General features: G+C 46.8%; 1 protein-coding gene across 5 annotated transcripts in view; it reads right to left on the bottom strand.

Moving 5' to 3' along the window:
* PKD1 (polycystin 1, transient receptor potential channel interacting) overlaps positions 1-15,502 on the bottom strand; it is a 135,403-nt gene that overhangs the window by 51,409 nt on the left and 68,492 nt on the right. For all 5 annotated transcript variants that reach the window (XM_029577343.1, XM_029577347.1, XM_029577346.1 and 2 more), the window contains exons 17-24: positions 13,801-13,944; positions 12,480-12,759; positions 9,294-9,507; positions 8,234-8,393; positions 6,206-6,358; positions 5,359-5,503; positions 1,698-2,300; positions 373-529 (exon numbers count right to left, since the gene is read on the bottom strand). In XM_029577343.1, the coding sequence (XP_029433203.1) occupies positions 373-529; positions 1,698-2,300; positions 5,359-5,503; positions 6,206-6,358; positions 8,234-8,393; positions 9,294-9,507; positions 12,480-12,759; positions 13,801-13,944 (1,856 nt within the window). The remainder of the gene's footprint in view (positions 1-372; positions 530-1,697; positions 2,301-5,358; positions 5,504-6,205; positions 6,359-8,233; positions 8,394-9,293; positions 9,508-12,479; positions 12,760-13,800; positions 13,945-15,502) is intronic.

Here is a 15,502-nt window from a genome sequence, read left to right as displayed (position 1 = left end):
CGATATTTCATCTGACTGTAGAAAGTCCAGCAGATGGACAGGGCCTCGGAGAGTGGGAAGGCCCACGGTAGACTAGCAGGCTAAATTTTCATATTTTTACCCTTTTCCACTGTGGTTTCTTGCATTAATGGTTAATGTGGCCTGCAACCTCCCCCTGTGAACGTGCAGTCCTGGCGATGACGTTATCCTCCCTATCTCTGCCCTAACCCCAGTGAGATTCCTCGGAGGCTGAAGCCACAGATTATTCAGCTTCGGCAACAAGCGAGGCTTCTCTTGTGAGTCAAACAGTATTTTGTGGCAGTGGCTGAGAGTGATCTGTGGTACAGGGATGGCTGCTGTCACCCACTGCACAGACAAGGCAAATTTGCTTACAGCGGAGGGATGAAGAAAGTGTAAAGCTTGTGGTCGGACCCCTGCAGTGCCTCAGACCCAATCCTCCTTGTGGCTGTATAATTATACTCATTGGCGTTTGCTGAGTGATGAAGGTACACCACGATGAAAGGTTCTGGCTCACTTGATGCGTAGCGCTCTAGAAAAGCAAAGAACAAAACCAGATTTCTGACCAGTTAGGCAACAAAGGACAGTGAGGAGCTTGACAACATTTAAAGCAGCACCCGGTGATGCTACTCCATAGCACTACTAGAGCGCTACGCGACACATGCAGTGCTGTAGAAAACACATACGAGTCAGTCCCTGCTCTGTAGAGCTTACAAATCCAATTAAGACAAGACAGGGCAAGAGAGACCCGGGGAATTTCATTTATTAAGATAATGGTTAAAGATGATTGAGGCTGTAAGCGGGACAATCAGGGGTTAGGATTTAAAAGCAGCGTAAAAAAGGTAGGTGTTTAGGCAGGTTTAAATAAGACAAGAGAGGGAGCAGGACTCACCAGCTCAGGAAGTCTATTCCAAGCACACGGTGCAGCCAGGGGGAAAGCACAGAATCAGCGATTGGTGGTAGAAGAAAAGGGCACAGATAGGAGGGACTTATCTGATGAGCAGAGCGTACGAGGAGGGCTGTAGAGAGCGATAAGAGAGGAGAGGTAGTGAGGAGCTGCAGAGCAAAGGCCTTTGTAGGTGAGAAAGAGGAGCTTGAACTGTATGTGAAAATGTCATAATGCCTCTGTATCACTCCATGGTGAGACCGCACCTTGAATACTGTGTACAATTCTGGTCGCCGCATCTCAAAAAAGATATAATTGCGATGGAGAAGGTACAGAGAAGGGCAACCAAAATGGTAAAGGGGCTGGAACAGCTCCCCTATGAGGAAAGACTAAAGAGGTTAGGACTTTTCAGCTTGGAGAAGAGACGGCTGAGGGGGGATATGATAGAGGTGTTTAAGATCATGAGAGGTCTAGAACGGGTAGATGTGAATTGGTTATTTACTCTTTCGGATAATAAGACTAGGGGGCACTCCATGAAGTTAGCAAGTAGCACATTTAAGACTAATCGGAGAAAGTTCTTTTTCACTCAACGCACAATTAAACTCTGGATTTTGTTGCCAGAGGAAGTGGTTAGTGCAGTCACCATTACTATAGCTAGTTTGCTTATCTGGCCATTGCATGACGTTAAATTCAAGACTGTGGCACTCAAGTTTGCTCCCATTGCAATGGTGGCCAGCTCTTTGACTATACATGACCATGCTCTCCTAATGATGCATGACCCTGTGGCAGCCCACGTTAATCATAGAGGACCTACCGTTTAGTAGCCGATAGGTGATCTGAAAGTGCAGTCCAGCATCTCTGTTCTTACTCTCTGTGCTGATGGCAGTGATGATGGAGCTCCAGGCCTGCACGACAGCAGTGGCTGCGGATATATTTTGCACTGTTGAGCTATTCTTCACTGTTACAGTGATAGCCTGGCCAGGATCCAGATCTTCCACTACAATCTGGGTCCCATTACCAGTCTGGAATTCCATGGAGGCAACTTCGGTGGACACAGTGTAGTTGCTGATATAGCCAAAGGGGAAAGGGTTGGAATCCACACGGAACATGACCTGGATTATATCCGTGAGGTCAGAGAAGGTGTTGTTGAATGTCTGGGGAATAGAGAACTGGCAATCAGCTCTGCTGCTGTAGCACAGCAAGTTCAAGAGGTCAGAGCGTTTGCCTCGCGCCGTAATTTCATTGCCTTCCAAGGTCAGTGGCTCTTCGTTCAGCACACGGGACTTCATCAGGATACGCATCAGGTCAGAAGACAGGTTGTATGCTTTGGAGGCGACAGAGAGAGAATGCCATTGACTGCACAGAAGTCCACCCGTAGACGCATGGGGATCCATGCTGACCAAATGAATCAAGTCCCCTGCAGAATCAGGAACAAGGAACAGGAGGCAGATTAAAAAATACTAGCAGAGACATCTACAGAGAGCACAATGTAAAATGTAACCCATGCCCCAATAAAACTATAGTGTATGATGGCAGATAGAGAATGCCAGGGCACATGATCACTGCAGGCCCTACCTGATCTGTGACTTTACCTCACTCTCCTGTCACTAAAGCCATATACAGAGGGAATGATGTATGATATACATCAGATCTTTATGGACACAGAAAAGAACAGTGTAAGATGTAAGTAATAAATTACGAGGCATATACAAAGAATAATCCAAGGTATGTAATATTCCCTTAAGTTTTCAAAACAGGCCTGAAATGTTCTGGAGAAATGCAATGGACCTGCTGCCCTGGGGTAGGAGGCACTGCTGCTTACAGCAATATTACTGGAGTCTGCAGTGCAGTTAATATTTCTACCAAGCTCACTTCTATAACCGAAACATTGAGAACAGCTCTGTTCATATGCAAGGCACACAGGGTACTCCCATTACAGCTGCAAATAAGGCCCGGATGGCTCCCCCAGTCTGTCTTATTTGATCCCTGCTCCTATCACCTCCTTCCAAGCTTGATCGTTTATTTATTTATTTGTTTAAAATCTTATAAACCGCAATATCACACCCCTGTCCATTTCAATGATATTCACAAACTACACAAAATCCCAAACCATTTGAGAATACAAACCCCAAAATACATATATCGAATTAATTTACAAGACAACTTTAACACAAAATAAAAATTCTGCTATTCCTGAATTTGTGAGCAACCTGCTAGGAAACAGCTCTTCTCCTTCCCTGCCATACGGTACGTTTTACAAGATCAACAGCAGTTACATCAGAAGATTTCCATTTGTGGCTGGACATCTCCTTCAATGCAGGAGGCATTTCCCTGTCCCTAAAGGTAAAGGAAGATGAAGTAACTTTCTCCAGGTCACGAGGAGCAGCAGCGCGTCTGACCTGCTGTTCTTACCCCTGCGCTACTCCTCCCTCCCTGGCTCTGATGGGTTTCTCTTTTTCTAGCACTAATCCAGCATAAAGCAATCTCTGTTTTACCAGAAACCTCCAAAAGCTGAACAGAAGGCCCCAGCAGCATGGTCAGGCTCTCTTTTCTGGCTAATTCATTCTTAATAAGGGCTAATGACAGAAATGTTTTATAATAGGAGCCACGAGAGAAGAGCTAATTCAGCAGTACTCAGCCAGAGAGGAATTCTTTGCGCTGTTGCAGAACTGCCTCAGGGATTTCTCCCCTCTCCCTTGTTGTCAGGCTAAACTCGCTGCACCTCTCCTCTGGTCTTCCCTCAGCCCGGCCATGCTTGCTCCTGACTTGTGTGTCTTTGCGCATCTTCCCTATTCTGTTCGTCAGGTTTTACCTGCTGGTGATGCCAGTCCAGGACAGACAAATGGTTTAGCACCAGTTTCAGAACAGGCTTCCTGGCACAAGGCTTGTGCTGGGAGAGGAAACCTTGCAATAGAAAGTCATTCACAAGAGCAGCACCTCTGCAGCTGAGGACAAGAGTCAGCAGGTCAAGAATGACAAGATGGCTGCATGAATCCAATCAACCATGCCTGCAACCTCGGAGTAATAATTGACAGAGAACTTTCTTTCAAAAACCATATCACAACAAAAATCAAAGACTGATATCATAAACCTCTTACACTCCATCATTTAAAACCTTTTCCTTCCAACAATGACTTCAGATCAGTCCTTCAATTACTAATTTTCTCCAACATAGATTACTATAACTCACTCCTTTTCAACTTACCTTTAAACACCATTCGCCTACTCCTGATCCTGCAGAACGCAGCTGCAAGAATCCTCACTGGATCCAAAAAGCACGACCACATTACTCCAACACTTATCTCATTACACTGGCTACCAATAAGATTCAGGATTCAATACAAAGTACTATCCATCCTTCATAAAGTTATATATGAAAAACAAGAAAATTGGCTAAGCCCCTCTATAAAACTGCATACCCCAAACAGAAACCTCAGATCAGCAAACCAGGGACTTCTAAAAACACCACCTACACGTTCCAAGCAACTCACCTCAACCCAAAAGAGAGCAATCTCCCTAGGTAGCCCAGAACTCTGGAACTCCCTCCCAACTGACCTCAGAACTCAAGAAAACCTAAAAACATGGTTGTTCAAGAAAGCACACCAACTCACCCAATAAACAACACAACAACACCACCCTCCACTCCAACCTGAAGAATAAATGAACTTATCCCAACTATGGACTATAACTAAGAAGTGAAACGTAAAACTGAACAGTAAATAACTTGCATTTGATACCCTTATGTTTAACAACAGTTTGGACCTTTTGAAACCCTGTTTATCCCCCTTATCATGTAACCTTCATATTTCTTGTAAGCCGTTATGATGATGAATCTGAATGATGGTAACTATATAAAACCTGATAGATAGATAGATAGATAGATAGATAGATAGATAGATAAATAAATAAAGACCAAGGTCTCTATTACCTCTATTCCTGCTTCAGTTAGGCAAACTAGGCAGCCACCGAGAGCTCCCAAAATTTATTTTTTTTGGGGGGGGGGGGTGGTGGTAGCAAAATTCCCACCAGCATAAGGCCCTGAGTGGTGCTGTGTCAGATCCAATACCACCAAAGAAGGGAGAACTGTGCTGGAGCCACTGCCACTGGTTGGAGGGAGCTCTGTGCTGGAGCCACTGCCACTGATAGGAGGGAGCACTGTGCTGGAGCCACTGCCACTGATAGGAGGGAGCGCTGTGCTGGAGCCACTGCCACTGATAGGAGGGAGCGCTGTGCAGGAGCCACTGCCACTGATAGGAGGGAGCACTGTGCTGGAGCCACTGCCACTGATAGGAGGGAGCGCTGTGCAGGAGCCACTGCTACTAGTAAGAGGGAGCACTGCACTGGAGGTATTGGTAGGAGGGCGCGTTGTGCTAGAGCCCTGCCACTGGTAGGAGGGAGCGCTGTGCTAGAGCCCTGCCACTGGTAGGAGGGAGCACCTTGCTGCTCCGATTTCTCTCCATTTCTGCCGTACTCACCCATGATGTTCAGGATGTTGTCGGCAATGGCAGTTGGTGTCATAGTGCCCTGTGTGGTCTCATTCTGCAAAATTGACATCATGTCCTCTAGTTTGCTCAATGTTTTCCTCTGGTATGTGTCACAAATGAGCTCTTTGCTTGCAACCTGAAATTAGAAACAGATTGTGATGCTGGCGGATTGAAAGTGTTACTCTCAAAGGATGTGTGTAAACATGGCATTGCCTTTGAAAGGAGCCAGGCTGCAGGCATAGAATCTGAGCTGCACACATGGGACCTCCAGTGAATCACCTAGGAACAGATCAGAGCACACGATGGAAGATAAAGAGCATCCAAGTCTGCGAGTGTGGCCAAGACGCAAGGAGGAGCTTTCTCAGTGCCTGCTTATGTGCACAAGTCCTTCAGGAAGGAGGCTTTTGATTAACAAGGTTGCAGTTGAGTAATGACTTCATGGAGAGCCTTGGCTTGAGTTTTAGAAGCTGTGCTTGTCATTTATTATGTTTTATTGATCATAAATGTTTTGTTTTGTTAGCTGCCATATAAATCTTTGAAATGAATCAATAATTTAATAAATATATTCCAGCTTTCACTCTCCTTATCCAAGTCAGTTTTTATTAATTCCTACTCCTTCACTCCATGGCCTGCAGCGTTGCTGGCTGAAGCTTCCTTTACCTGTCCCTTGCTCTCCTCAACACTTGAACTGTAAGGTCTTGGGGCAGGGACAATGTACCATCCTTGAACAGTGTGGCGTATACTGAAGGCAGCATAGAAATGCTGGATCTTGCCATCACATATTGGGCATGCTTATACCTGAGGAGATGCAAGTGTGAATGGTTTCACTCAACCTTACCATACACTGAGCCAGAGCTGCTGCGACCTGCTGAATGTCATCCACCGTGTTAACTTTAAGGGAAATCAGTGTCTCAGTGATGTTTTTACGGGTCCAGATCCGAAGCTCTCTTTCACCATGCGGCTCAGTCTCTGAATGCAAAAGCTGTTCATACTTCAGAAGAAAGAAACAGACAATTCAGTCAAATATGTGAACATTATTCCATACCAAAGGACGGGATGGTGACCAAATATCAATCATGGGCTTGCTTTAAAGTCAGTGTTCTGAGGGGACACACTGCGAGGAAGTGATAATGCTCAGGTGTACCACCTGACGGTCACATATACTGATATTCTCCCCAGGTTATTGCCTTTGTCTTAGCTCCATGTTCTATAGATTTCTCTCTCAGTGTTCTGTTTTTGATCCCCAACCACAATCCCACTCCATGTCAAACCACAATCCCAAACCATAGTCAAACATAATCCTATTCACAGCCAACCACAATCCCATAGACAACTAACCAAAATCCCACAGCAAACTACAATCCCCAGCACAGTCAAACACAATCCTATTCACAGCCAACCACAATCCCATACACAGTCAACACAATCGCATGCCACAGCCAACCACAAACCAAGTGCAATTCAGTTCCCATATCTAAAAAGTCTCCCACTCTTTTTAAGAAGATTCCAGTAATAAATATTCAACAGACTAGAGATCTAGCAATCTATATTATAGTAAAGGCAAAACCTTATCAGATGTATCCTTAAAAGGCTCATCCACCTTTACTGCAAATTCATTCCTTTAGTAAGCTCTTTCTTTCCATGCACAGTCTGCAACAAACTGAGGTGTAGGGGAGGAAACAGGTGCACCAAATTAAATCAGACTAGGAAATACAGCTTAAATGACTGTTTGTGTCCAGGAGGGGTATTTAGCAGGATTGTACCTGCTTTTTCACCCTACATTAACCATAGTGGAGACCTAATGTTGCAGGTTCTACCATTTCTGCAAAATCAAGATTTAAGTAGGGCCTTACTGATTAGCTAGCTCTTTCCCGCTGGCTCCAACAATTTTGTCTTTCTTGTCCTATACTAAGCTCCAGCTATTTGAAGTTCAGCCTGAAACTTATTTATATGTTTAAATTGAAATCTGAGTGGATCAGTTGCACCCAGGCTACTCGTAAAGATCTGCTATTTTCTGTGGGACCAAGCAGTGATCCCCTGGCACAAACCTGGACTGACTCCAGCCTTTCTTAAAATACTTTATCTTTATTCAGCTTCACAAACAACTGTTGTTCCCTTCAGAACAGTGTACTCCAATTACTCACAGTTAGGATAGCTTCCCTCTTTACTCACACAGCAATATTCTACTGGAGTTGCCTTCCTCCTGGAGACCCGGGCTTGGTCTGATGAACCCACCTGAGTCCCAGCTGTTATTGTTCCCCTTTGGGCCCTGCCCACTTAGCTCTCTCTCACAAGGGGAATTAAAATGAATGAGATACTTAGCCTGGTCCTGCACCGGTTTAAGGGGGAACATAGGGGTTTTGCCTCACATTTCCCACCAGACTTTTGTAACTCATTTTGACAAGAGGGAGCTCAGAAGAATTCATTGAACTGATCCTTGAAATCCCAATCAAGGGAATTATATATAGGAAAACAGAAGGTGCCCTACACAGACTGAATTTTCTCCTTGAATAGGGCACTTACCTAATGCCCCTTACTTATGATAGAGGGTGAAGCAAAAGGGCAGACGTCCTGTCTGCAGTTTGGCTATTATTCAGACTTGCTAGCTGCTGACAAGAGTGAGGGGGACCAGGCATCACCGCTTCTCACTGCCACCAGGGATGAGGATGAAAGTGGATAACGCATTCAAGATTTTATCAAATGAGGAAACTTCCCTAAATAGAGGGAAGACCTGCTACTCTCTTATTTTCTAATTAAGACATGGTTTTGTAGTCCTGTAGAACAGGAAATGTTTGTACAGTGCAAACAGGTATAACAGAGGAATTTACAGATACTGCAACTGTCCCTATAAACACAGCTTAGTTACCTCATTTAATACTACAATAAGGGCCAGTGAGAACTCTGTGACGTGCTGCGGGTCTCCCTGTTTCACCAGGCCTTGGAGAGCACTCTCTGTCTGATTATAAAGCCAGTGAGCGAGGCTCAGGAGTCCTTCCGGGGGGCTCGGCAGCAAGATAACTAAAGAGCTGAGAGACAAAGGTCTAAGACTGAGAAGAAGCCAAGACAGAAACAGCAACACAGAATATAAGAAATACCAGACTGGGACAGACCAAGGTCCATCGAGCCCAGCATCCTGTACATAAGATCATAAGTAGTGCCAGGCTGGGTCAGACCAAGGTCCATCGAGCCCAGCATCCTGTACATAAGAACATAAGAAGTGCCAGGCTGGGTCAGACCAAGGTCCATCGAGCCCAGCATCCTGTACATAAGAACATAAGTAGTGCCCTGCTGGGTCAGACAAGCATCCTGTGTCTAACAGCAGCCAATCTGGGCCACAAGTACCTGGCAGATCCCATGACGTAGATTATTTACTCCCAAGAACAGCAATAGCTTTCTGTAATCTATTTGGCTAATAACTACAGAGATGCTATGATACTTTGCTGTTCATAATGAAACACATACACAAGCTGTCTCATTAACTACCAGTTTTACAATGTCATGTATTTTTCTTTTGACCCATCTGACTCCTGATACGTCCCGTCTCTGCATTTTAACATTCTGTCAATGAGCTTTTGACTTGAGCCAAACAATGTCATTCTAGTTAAGATAAGAGGGTCTCATAGAGCTGCAATAATATAACCACATTCCTTTTTACATAATTTGGTCAGTAATTAGAATATGCAGCATCAAGACAGCTCTGCTTTGAATTTCACTCTGGTGAAAAGGTGAAATAAATCAAGATGCTCCTGAGCTGGCCTCAGAATAACTTCAAGTTATGAACATAAGCATAGGAGAATAAGGATGAAGACCAGGGGTGGAGGAGGAAGAGCAGACAATGCAGCTGGATGAGATCATCAGTGCTAATCTTTTACCAAAGAAGAGTTCCTGCACATTTTTCTCCCGAGCATGCTAGACGTCGAGGATACCTGTTCAGTGCCACAACAGAAGCTCCCTGATGGTCCTGCACCACCACGGAAATGTCCACCAGAAACTGGTTTTCCTGGAAGCCGGGAGGCAGGAAGGCAGTGTACTCCCACCGGCTGCCCTTGTAGACACAGAACTCCTCACAGTGCCCCAGCTTACACCTTGTCGCGACGAGGCTGAAGACCAAGCCTCCGTCATCTTCCTGGTCTCTCCACCCTGCCATGACAAATGGGGGCAGAGGTTCAGTCTCACGTAAAGGACACAGCGCAGCCAAGCCCAAGGTTCATGTTTACAGGGGAGCCTTCATCGTCCAACAGACGATCTGCCGCACTTTGCAAGTCATGGTCAAGCCAATGGAATCATTTGCCTTTCTAAAACCCCCAACATCAACAAGGCAGGGCTCGTCAGGGAATTCTGCCCAGGGATCACACTGAGAGTTCCCTTCAGCAGGTCGTAAGTCACCAAATAGCTGCAATTTTAGTGCCTGCTCATTTCTCTGGACTGATCAACTTGCCCTGGAGAAAATGTCTTCATTTCTGGTTATTTTGGGCCTTTATGCAAGTAAGAGTCTTTTTCACCGATGCAGAATAGGGAAAAGTTAGTTTGCATCTGGAATGGAGAACTTACTTACCTGATAATTTCGTTTTCCTTAGTGTAGACAGATGGACTCAGGACCAGTGGGTTATGTGCTCTTCTGCTAGCAGATGGAGACAGAGTCAGATTTCAAAGCTGACGTCACTCTAGATACATCCCTGCAGTGACCTCAGCCCTTCAGTATCTCTCCGTCTCCTAGCAGATGCGGACACTGTCCCACACACTAGAATAGTGTTAAGAATTACAGCAAAGAAGAAACCTTAAGGAAGATTGAGCCCCGCTCTCCTGCAGTGATACCTAAGGGTCCCTCCCCCAGTCGAGAATTCCTGAGGTTGATCTCAGATATCCCTCAGAGGCGAGCCTTGGTCCAGTAACCGGTTCCCGGCGTGGACTTAGCCCCCCAGTGTGGCTGAAAGGCAGCGGGTGCAGAAACGAGCACGGCAGGGAAGGTAATTCCCTCTCCCCCTGCAGCTGGAGACCGTCCGGCACACGATCGGCAAGCACTGAGACCAGGTAATGAAAAATCTTTAAATTCAGGTCTCCGGTCTCCATGGTTCGGATTGCCATACCGAATCCATCCCGGCGAGGTCAGAAGGGAGCACCGATCGGGTTGAGCAGCCTTGGTTAGGCTGGGCCCTGATCCGGTGAAAGGGTCCACACATGTGGAGACCCTCGGGGGGGGGGGGGGGGGGGCGCTGTCTTACACGCGGGGGGTCACCAGCACCATCTTCCCTTCTCATTGGCGGTACGCACGGGGCAGGCTGGGCAGCCGATGCACCTAACTTGCGCATGTCCAATACAGACGTGCATAGTGGTGCACACAACTGAGGGATATCAGAGATCAACCTCAGGAATTCTCGACTGGGGGAGGGACCCTTAGGTTTCATCGCAGGAGAGCGGGGCTCCATCTTCCTTAAGGTAAATTTTTTGCTGTAATTCTTAACACTATTCTAGTGTGTGGGACAGTATCCACATCTGCTGGGAGACGGAGAGATACTGAAGAGCTAAGGTTACTGCAGGGTGTATCTAGAGTGACGTCAGTTTTGAAATCTGACTCAGTCTCCCATCTGCTAGCAGAAGAGCACATAACCCACTGGTCCTGAGTCCATCTGGCTACACGCTAGGAAAACCCATAATTTTGTGGCTGTCTCTCCACAGTTTTGCATTGGTCCTCAGTAAGGATATCATATGAGATGCCATAGCAAAGAGACTGCAACAGAAAGCTGAGAGCTCCTGGCTGGAATCAGAGACTGTCCCTGTCATCTGCAGGCTCCCTATAGATCTGTCTCTCTCACCTCTGCAGTCCCCATAAAACGTGGCTTTCTCTTACCTGTATACACCCTGTAGACCTGTCTCTTTCAACTGTGCAATTTCCACTCTCACTCACTTGTGCACTCCCAGTACATCTGTTTTTTCTTACTGGTTCATTCTCCTCAGACTTGCCAATATAAGTGTGCACACACATGTTGGCTCTCCATAGACCTGCCTCTTGCCTTTGTGTTCTCACAATATAAGTGTGCACACACATGTTGGCTCTCCATAGACCTGCCTCTTGCCTTTGTATTCTCACAATATAAGTGTGCACACACTTGTTGGCTCTCCATAGACCTGCCTCTTGCCTTTGTGTTCTCACATTATAAGTGTGCACACACTTGTTGGCTCTCCATAGACCTGCCTCTTGCCTTTGTATTCTCACAATATAAGTGTGCACACACATGTTGGCTCTCCATAGACCTGCCTCTTGCCTTTGTATTCTCACAATATAAGTGTGCACACACTTGTTGGCTCTCCATAGACCTGCCTCTTGCCTTTGTGTTCTCACAATATAAGTGTGCACACACTTGTTGGCTCTCCATAGACCTGCCTCTTGCCTTTGTATTCTCACAATATAAGTGTGCACACACATGTTGGCTCTCCATAGACCTGCCTCTTGCCTTTGTATTCTCACAATATAAGTGTGCACACACATGTTGGCTCTCCATAGACCTGTCTCTTACCTTTGTATTCTCACAATATAAGTGTGCACACACATGTTGGCTCTCCATAGACCTGCCTCTTACCTTTGTATTCTCACAATATAAGTGTGCACACACATGTTGGCTCTCCATAGACCTGCCTCTTACCTTTGTATTCTCACAATATAAGTGTGCACACACTTGTTGGCTCTCCATAGACCTGCCTCTTGCCTTTGTGTTCTCACAATATAAGTGTGCACACACTTGTTGGCTCTCCATAGACCTGCCTCTTGCCTTTGTATTCTCACAATATAAGTGTGCACACACATGTTGGCTCTCCATAGACCTGCCTCTTACCTTTGTATTCTCACAATATAAGTGTGCACACACTTGTTGGCTCTCCATAGACCTGTCTCTTGCCTTTGTATTCTCACAATATAAGTGTGCACACACATGTTGGCTCTCCATAGACCTGCCTCTTGCCTTTGTATTCTCACAATATAAGTGTGCACACACATGTTGGCTCTCCATAGACCTGCCTCTTACCTTTGTATTCTCACAATATAAGTGTGCACACACTTGTTGGCTCTCCATAGACCTGTCTCTTTGTCACCTGTTCACTCTTCAGTCCTTTCTTACCTATGCATTCAAAGTGAACCTTTGTGGTCAATGCAGTGGCTGTTTTGTTAGGGAACAGCCTGCAGGATCCTCCGGCCGGGGGACTGTTGGGGAGCAGGTCAATGCTGGCATAGCCCTCCTTCTCCATGCTAGGATCAGTAACATGAAGCGTGAAGGTGTACCCTTCTCCATCCCGTAAGACACCCTGCCTCAGGACCAGGTTCATCCCTCTGTTTCCCGTGGATGTTGTTGACATATCCAGAATCAGAGACTTGTTTTTAAAACTCTGTGCTGTCCATCTCTACAAAGGCATATACCCAGAAAAAGAAAAACAGATATTGAAATTAGAATTTATACAGAAAGGCAGGAGAAAGTATAGCCTAGAGTTTGGAGCACAGACTATTAAAAAAAACCAAACAGAAAATAGAAATGTAATTCCTGCCCTGACCAAACCCTACAACTGGAAATGCTGCAGATTCCTTTCTGTGTCACCTTGAGCAGCTCACCGGTGATTACCTCTGACGTGCGCTAAAGTGTTTCTTGGCCTGAGTAGGTGAGCGTTCCTGTAATCATGCCTACATTATAGATGCTTCTTTTTCTCGAATGCCTTGTATCCTTGTCCCCTGAAGAATGTAATGTCCTCTTTTTTTTTCTGTTTAGACTCCAGAACCCTCCTAATGCAGTTTACTCAAAACACGGTCCATGTCGAGGAACTAAATACACATTTTGGGCGTTCCAAACTGACAATTTATACATTTAAATTTGCCGCACCCCTCTCTTGGCCAAGTACATTTGGATGGCTTGGGATCCCCACCAGAAGCACCAGAAAGGCAGAAATCGAGCCCGGCCACGAGCTGCCAGCTTCCCCGCATTTTCAGGTCAGGCTGATTCAGCCCTGCGTTTACCCTACTGCATATTGCGACTCATATTCCTGCAACGGGGAAATCGGACCTGCACGGTCCTGTCATGCAATGGGGTGAAACCAGGACTGGATCAGACATTTAAAAAAACAAAACTAAAATTGAAGCCAAGTGGCCACCTTTGAGACACTGCTGAAAGTATGGGCAGGTGACTCTCACCGAGTGGGCATCCAGTGGCTCTTACCCGTATGCAAGATAAAGGACATTAAGACAGAAATAGATAAAGGCCAAAATGGCCCAACAAGGTGTGCCTGAATGTGGAATTCATTAAAGGGAGCTTGGTGCTTCGTGAGTCCCACATGTGGAAAAGCAACCTGCATCTCCTGCCGGAAATCCTTTCCCACCACCTCCTTGCTACAGCGTTAATAGCTCTTAGTAAATCTGCACTTCAGTTAAGATGGTCCCCACTGGGATTTCCTTACCCCATGCCTCAGGTCCTCCTGGCAGTTCCTGCAGCTTCCTTCCAGAAACACATAGGAGCTCTTGCTCACTTCATACACTGACTGCGCTTTGCAAGAAACACACTTGAGTGACACAATGGGGACCTGCCCTTTCTTAATCAAAACCTGCCAGAAGGAAAACAATGCTCTGTCAGCAGAAAGCACACAGGACAGTCAATAGGTGTGAAACAGTAACACACTCTCACCTGGATAGGTCAATCAGTGGGTGTGCAGCACTAGTACACTCTCACCAGCATAGGGCAGTGTTTGTTTAACATGAACACACACTCATCAGAATAGGACAGGGTGCATACACCACTAACACTCTCACTGGGGTAGGACAGTGTGCATGCAACATTAACACACACTCTTCGGGATAAGACAGTCAATAGGTGTGAAACACTATAACTCTCTGCATGCAACACTAACACACACTCACCGGGATAGGACACTGTGTGCAATACTATCACACTCTCACTGGGATAAGACAGTGTGTGCACAACACTAACACACTCTCACCAGAATAGGGCAGTCCTTGGGTGTGAAAAAGTGACACTCTCTCTGGGATAGGACAGTGTGTGTGTGTGTGTGTGTGTGTGAGAGAGACACTAACACACTTTCACCACAATAGGACAGCAAGTGTGTGTGTGTGTGTGTGAGAGAGACATTAACACCCTCTCACCATGACAGAACAGTGTATGTGTGACATTAACATAATCTTATCAGGACAGGACAGTGTGCATGTGACACTAGCACATTCCCACCAGGATAGGATAGTGGTCAGGGTATGTGTGACACTAACACACGATCATTGGGATAGAACACTATGTATGCAATGCAAATATGGTCTCACCAGGATAGGACAGTGTGCATGTGACACTAGCACATTCCCACCAGGATAGGATGGTGGTCAGGGTATGTGTGACACTAACACACGATCATTGGGATAGAACACTATGGGGCGGATTTTCAGAGCCCTGCGCGCCGGTAGGCCTATTTTACATAGGCCTACCGGCGCGCGCAGAGCCCCGGGACTCGCGTAAGTCCCGGGGTTTTCGGAGGGGGCGTGTCGGGGGGCGGGCCCGAACCGCGCGGCGTTTTCGGGGCGTGTCGGGAGCGTTCCGGGGGCGGGCCCGGGGGCGTGGCTACTGCCCGGGGCGGCCCGGGGGCGTGGCCGCGCCCTCCGGACCCGCCCCCAGGTCGCGTCCCGGCGCGCAGGAGGCCCGCTGACGCGCGGGGATTTATGCCTCCCTCCGGGAGGCGTAAATCCCCCGACAAAGGTAAGGGGGGGTTTAGACAGGGCCGGGCGGGTGGGTTAGGTAGGGGAAGGGAGGGGAAGGTGAGGGGAGGGCAAAGGAAAGTTCCCTCTGAGGCCGCTCCGATTTCGGAGTGGCCTTGGAGGGAACGGGGGTAGGCTGCGCGGCTCGGCGTGCGCCGGCTATACAAAATCCATAGCCTTGCGCGCGCCGATCCAGGTTTTTTAGTAGATACGCGCGGCTCCGCGCGTATCTACTAAAATCCAGCGTACTTTTGTTTGCGCCTGAGCGCAAACAAAAGTAGGCCTATTCGCGCTCCTTTTAAAATCCGCCCCTATGTATGCAATGCAAATATGGTCTCACCAGGATAGGACAGTGTGCATGTGACATTAATAAGTTCTCACCTGGAAAGAATGCAATGTAAGCGT

The sequence above is a fragment of the Rhinatrema bivittatum genome, chromosome 14 (assembly GCF_901001135.1).
Source record: "Rhinatrema bivittatum chromosome 14, aRhiBiv1.1, whole genome shotgun sequence".
Taxonomy (NCBI): Eukaryota; Metazoa; Chordata; class Amphibia; order Gymnophiona; family Rhinatrematidae; genus Rhinatrema; species Rhinatrema bivittatum.
Note: the sequence above shows the minus strand (reverse complement) of the source record. Positions and strands in the feature narration are given on the sequence as shown.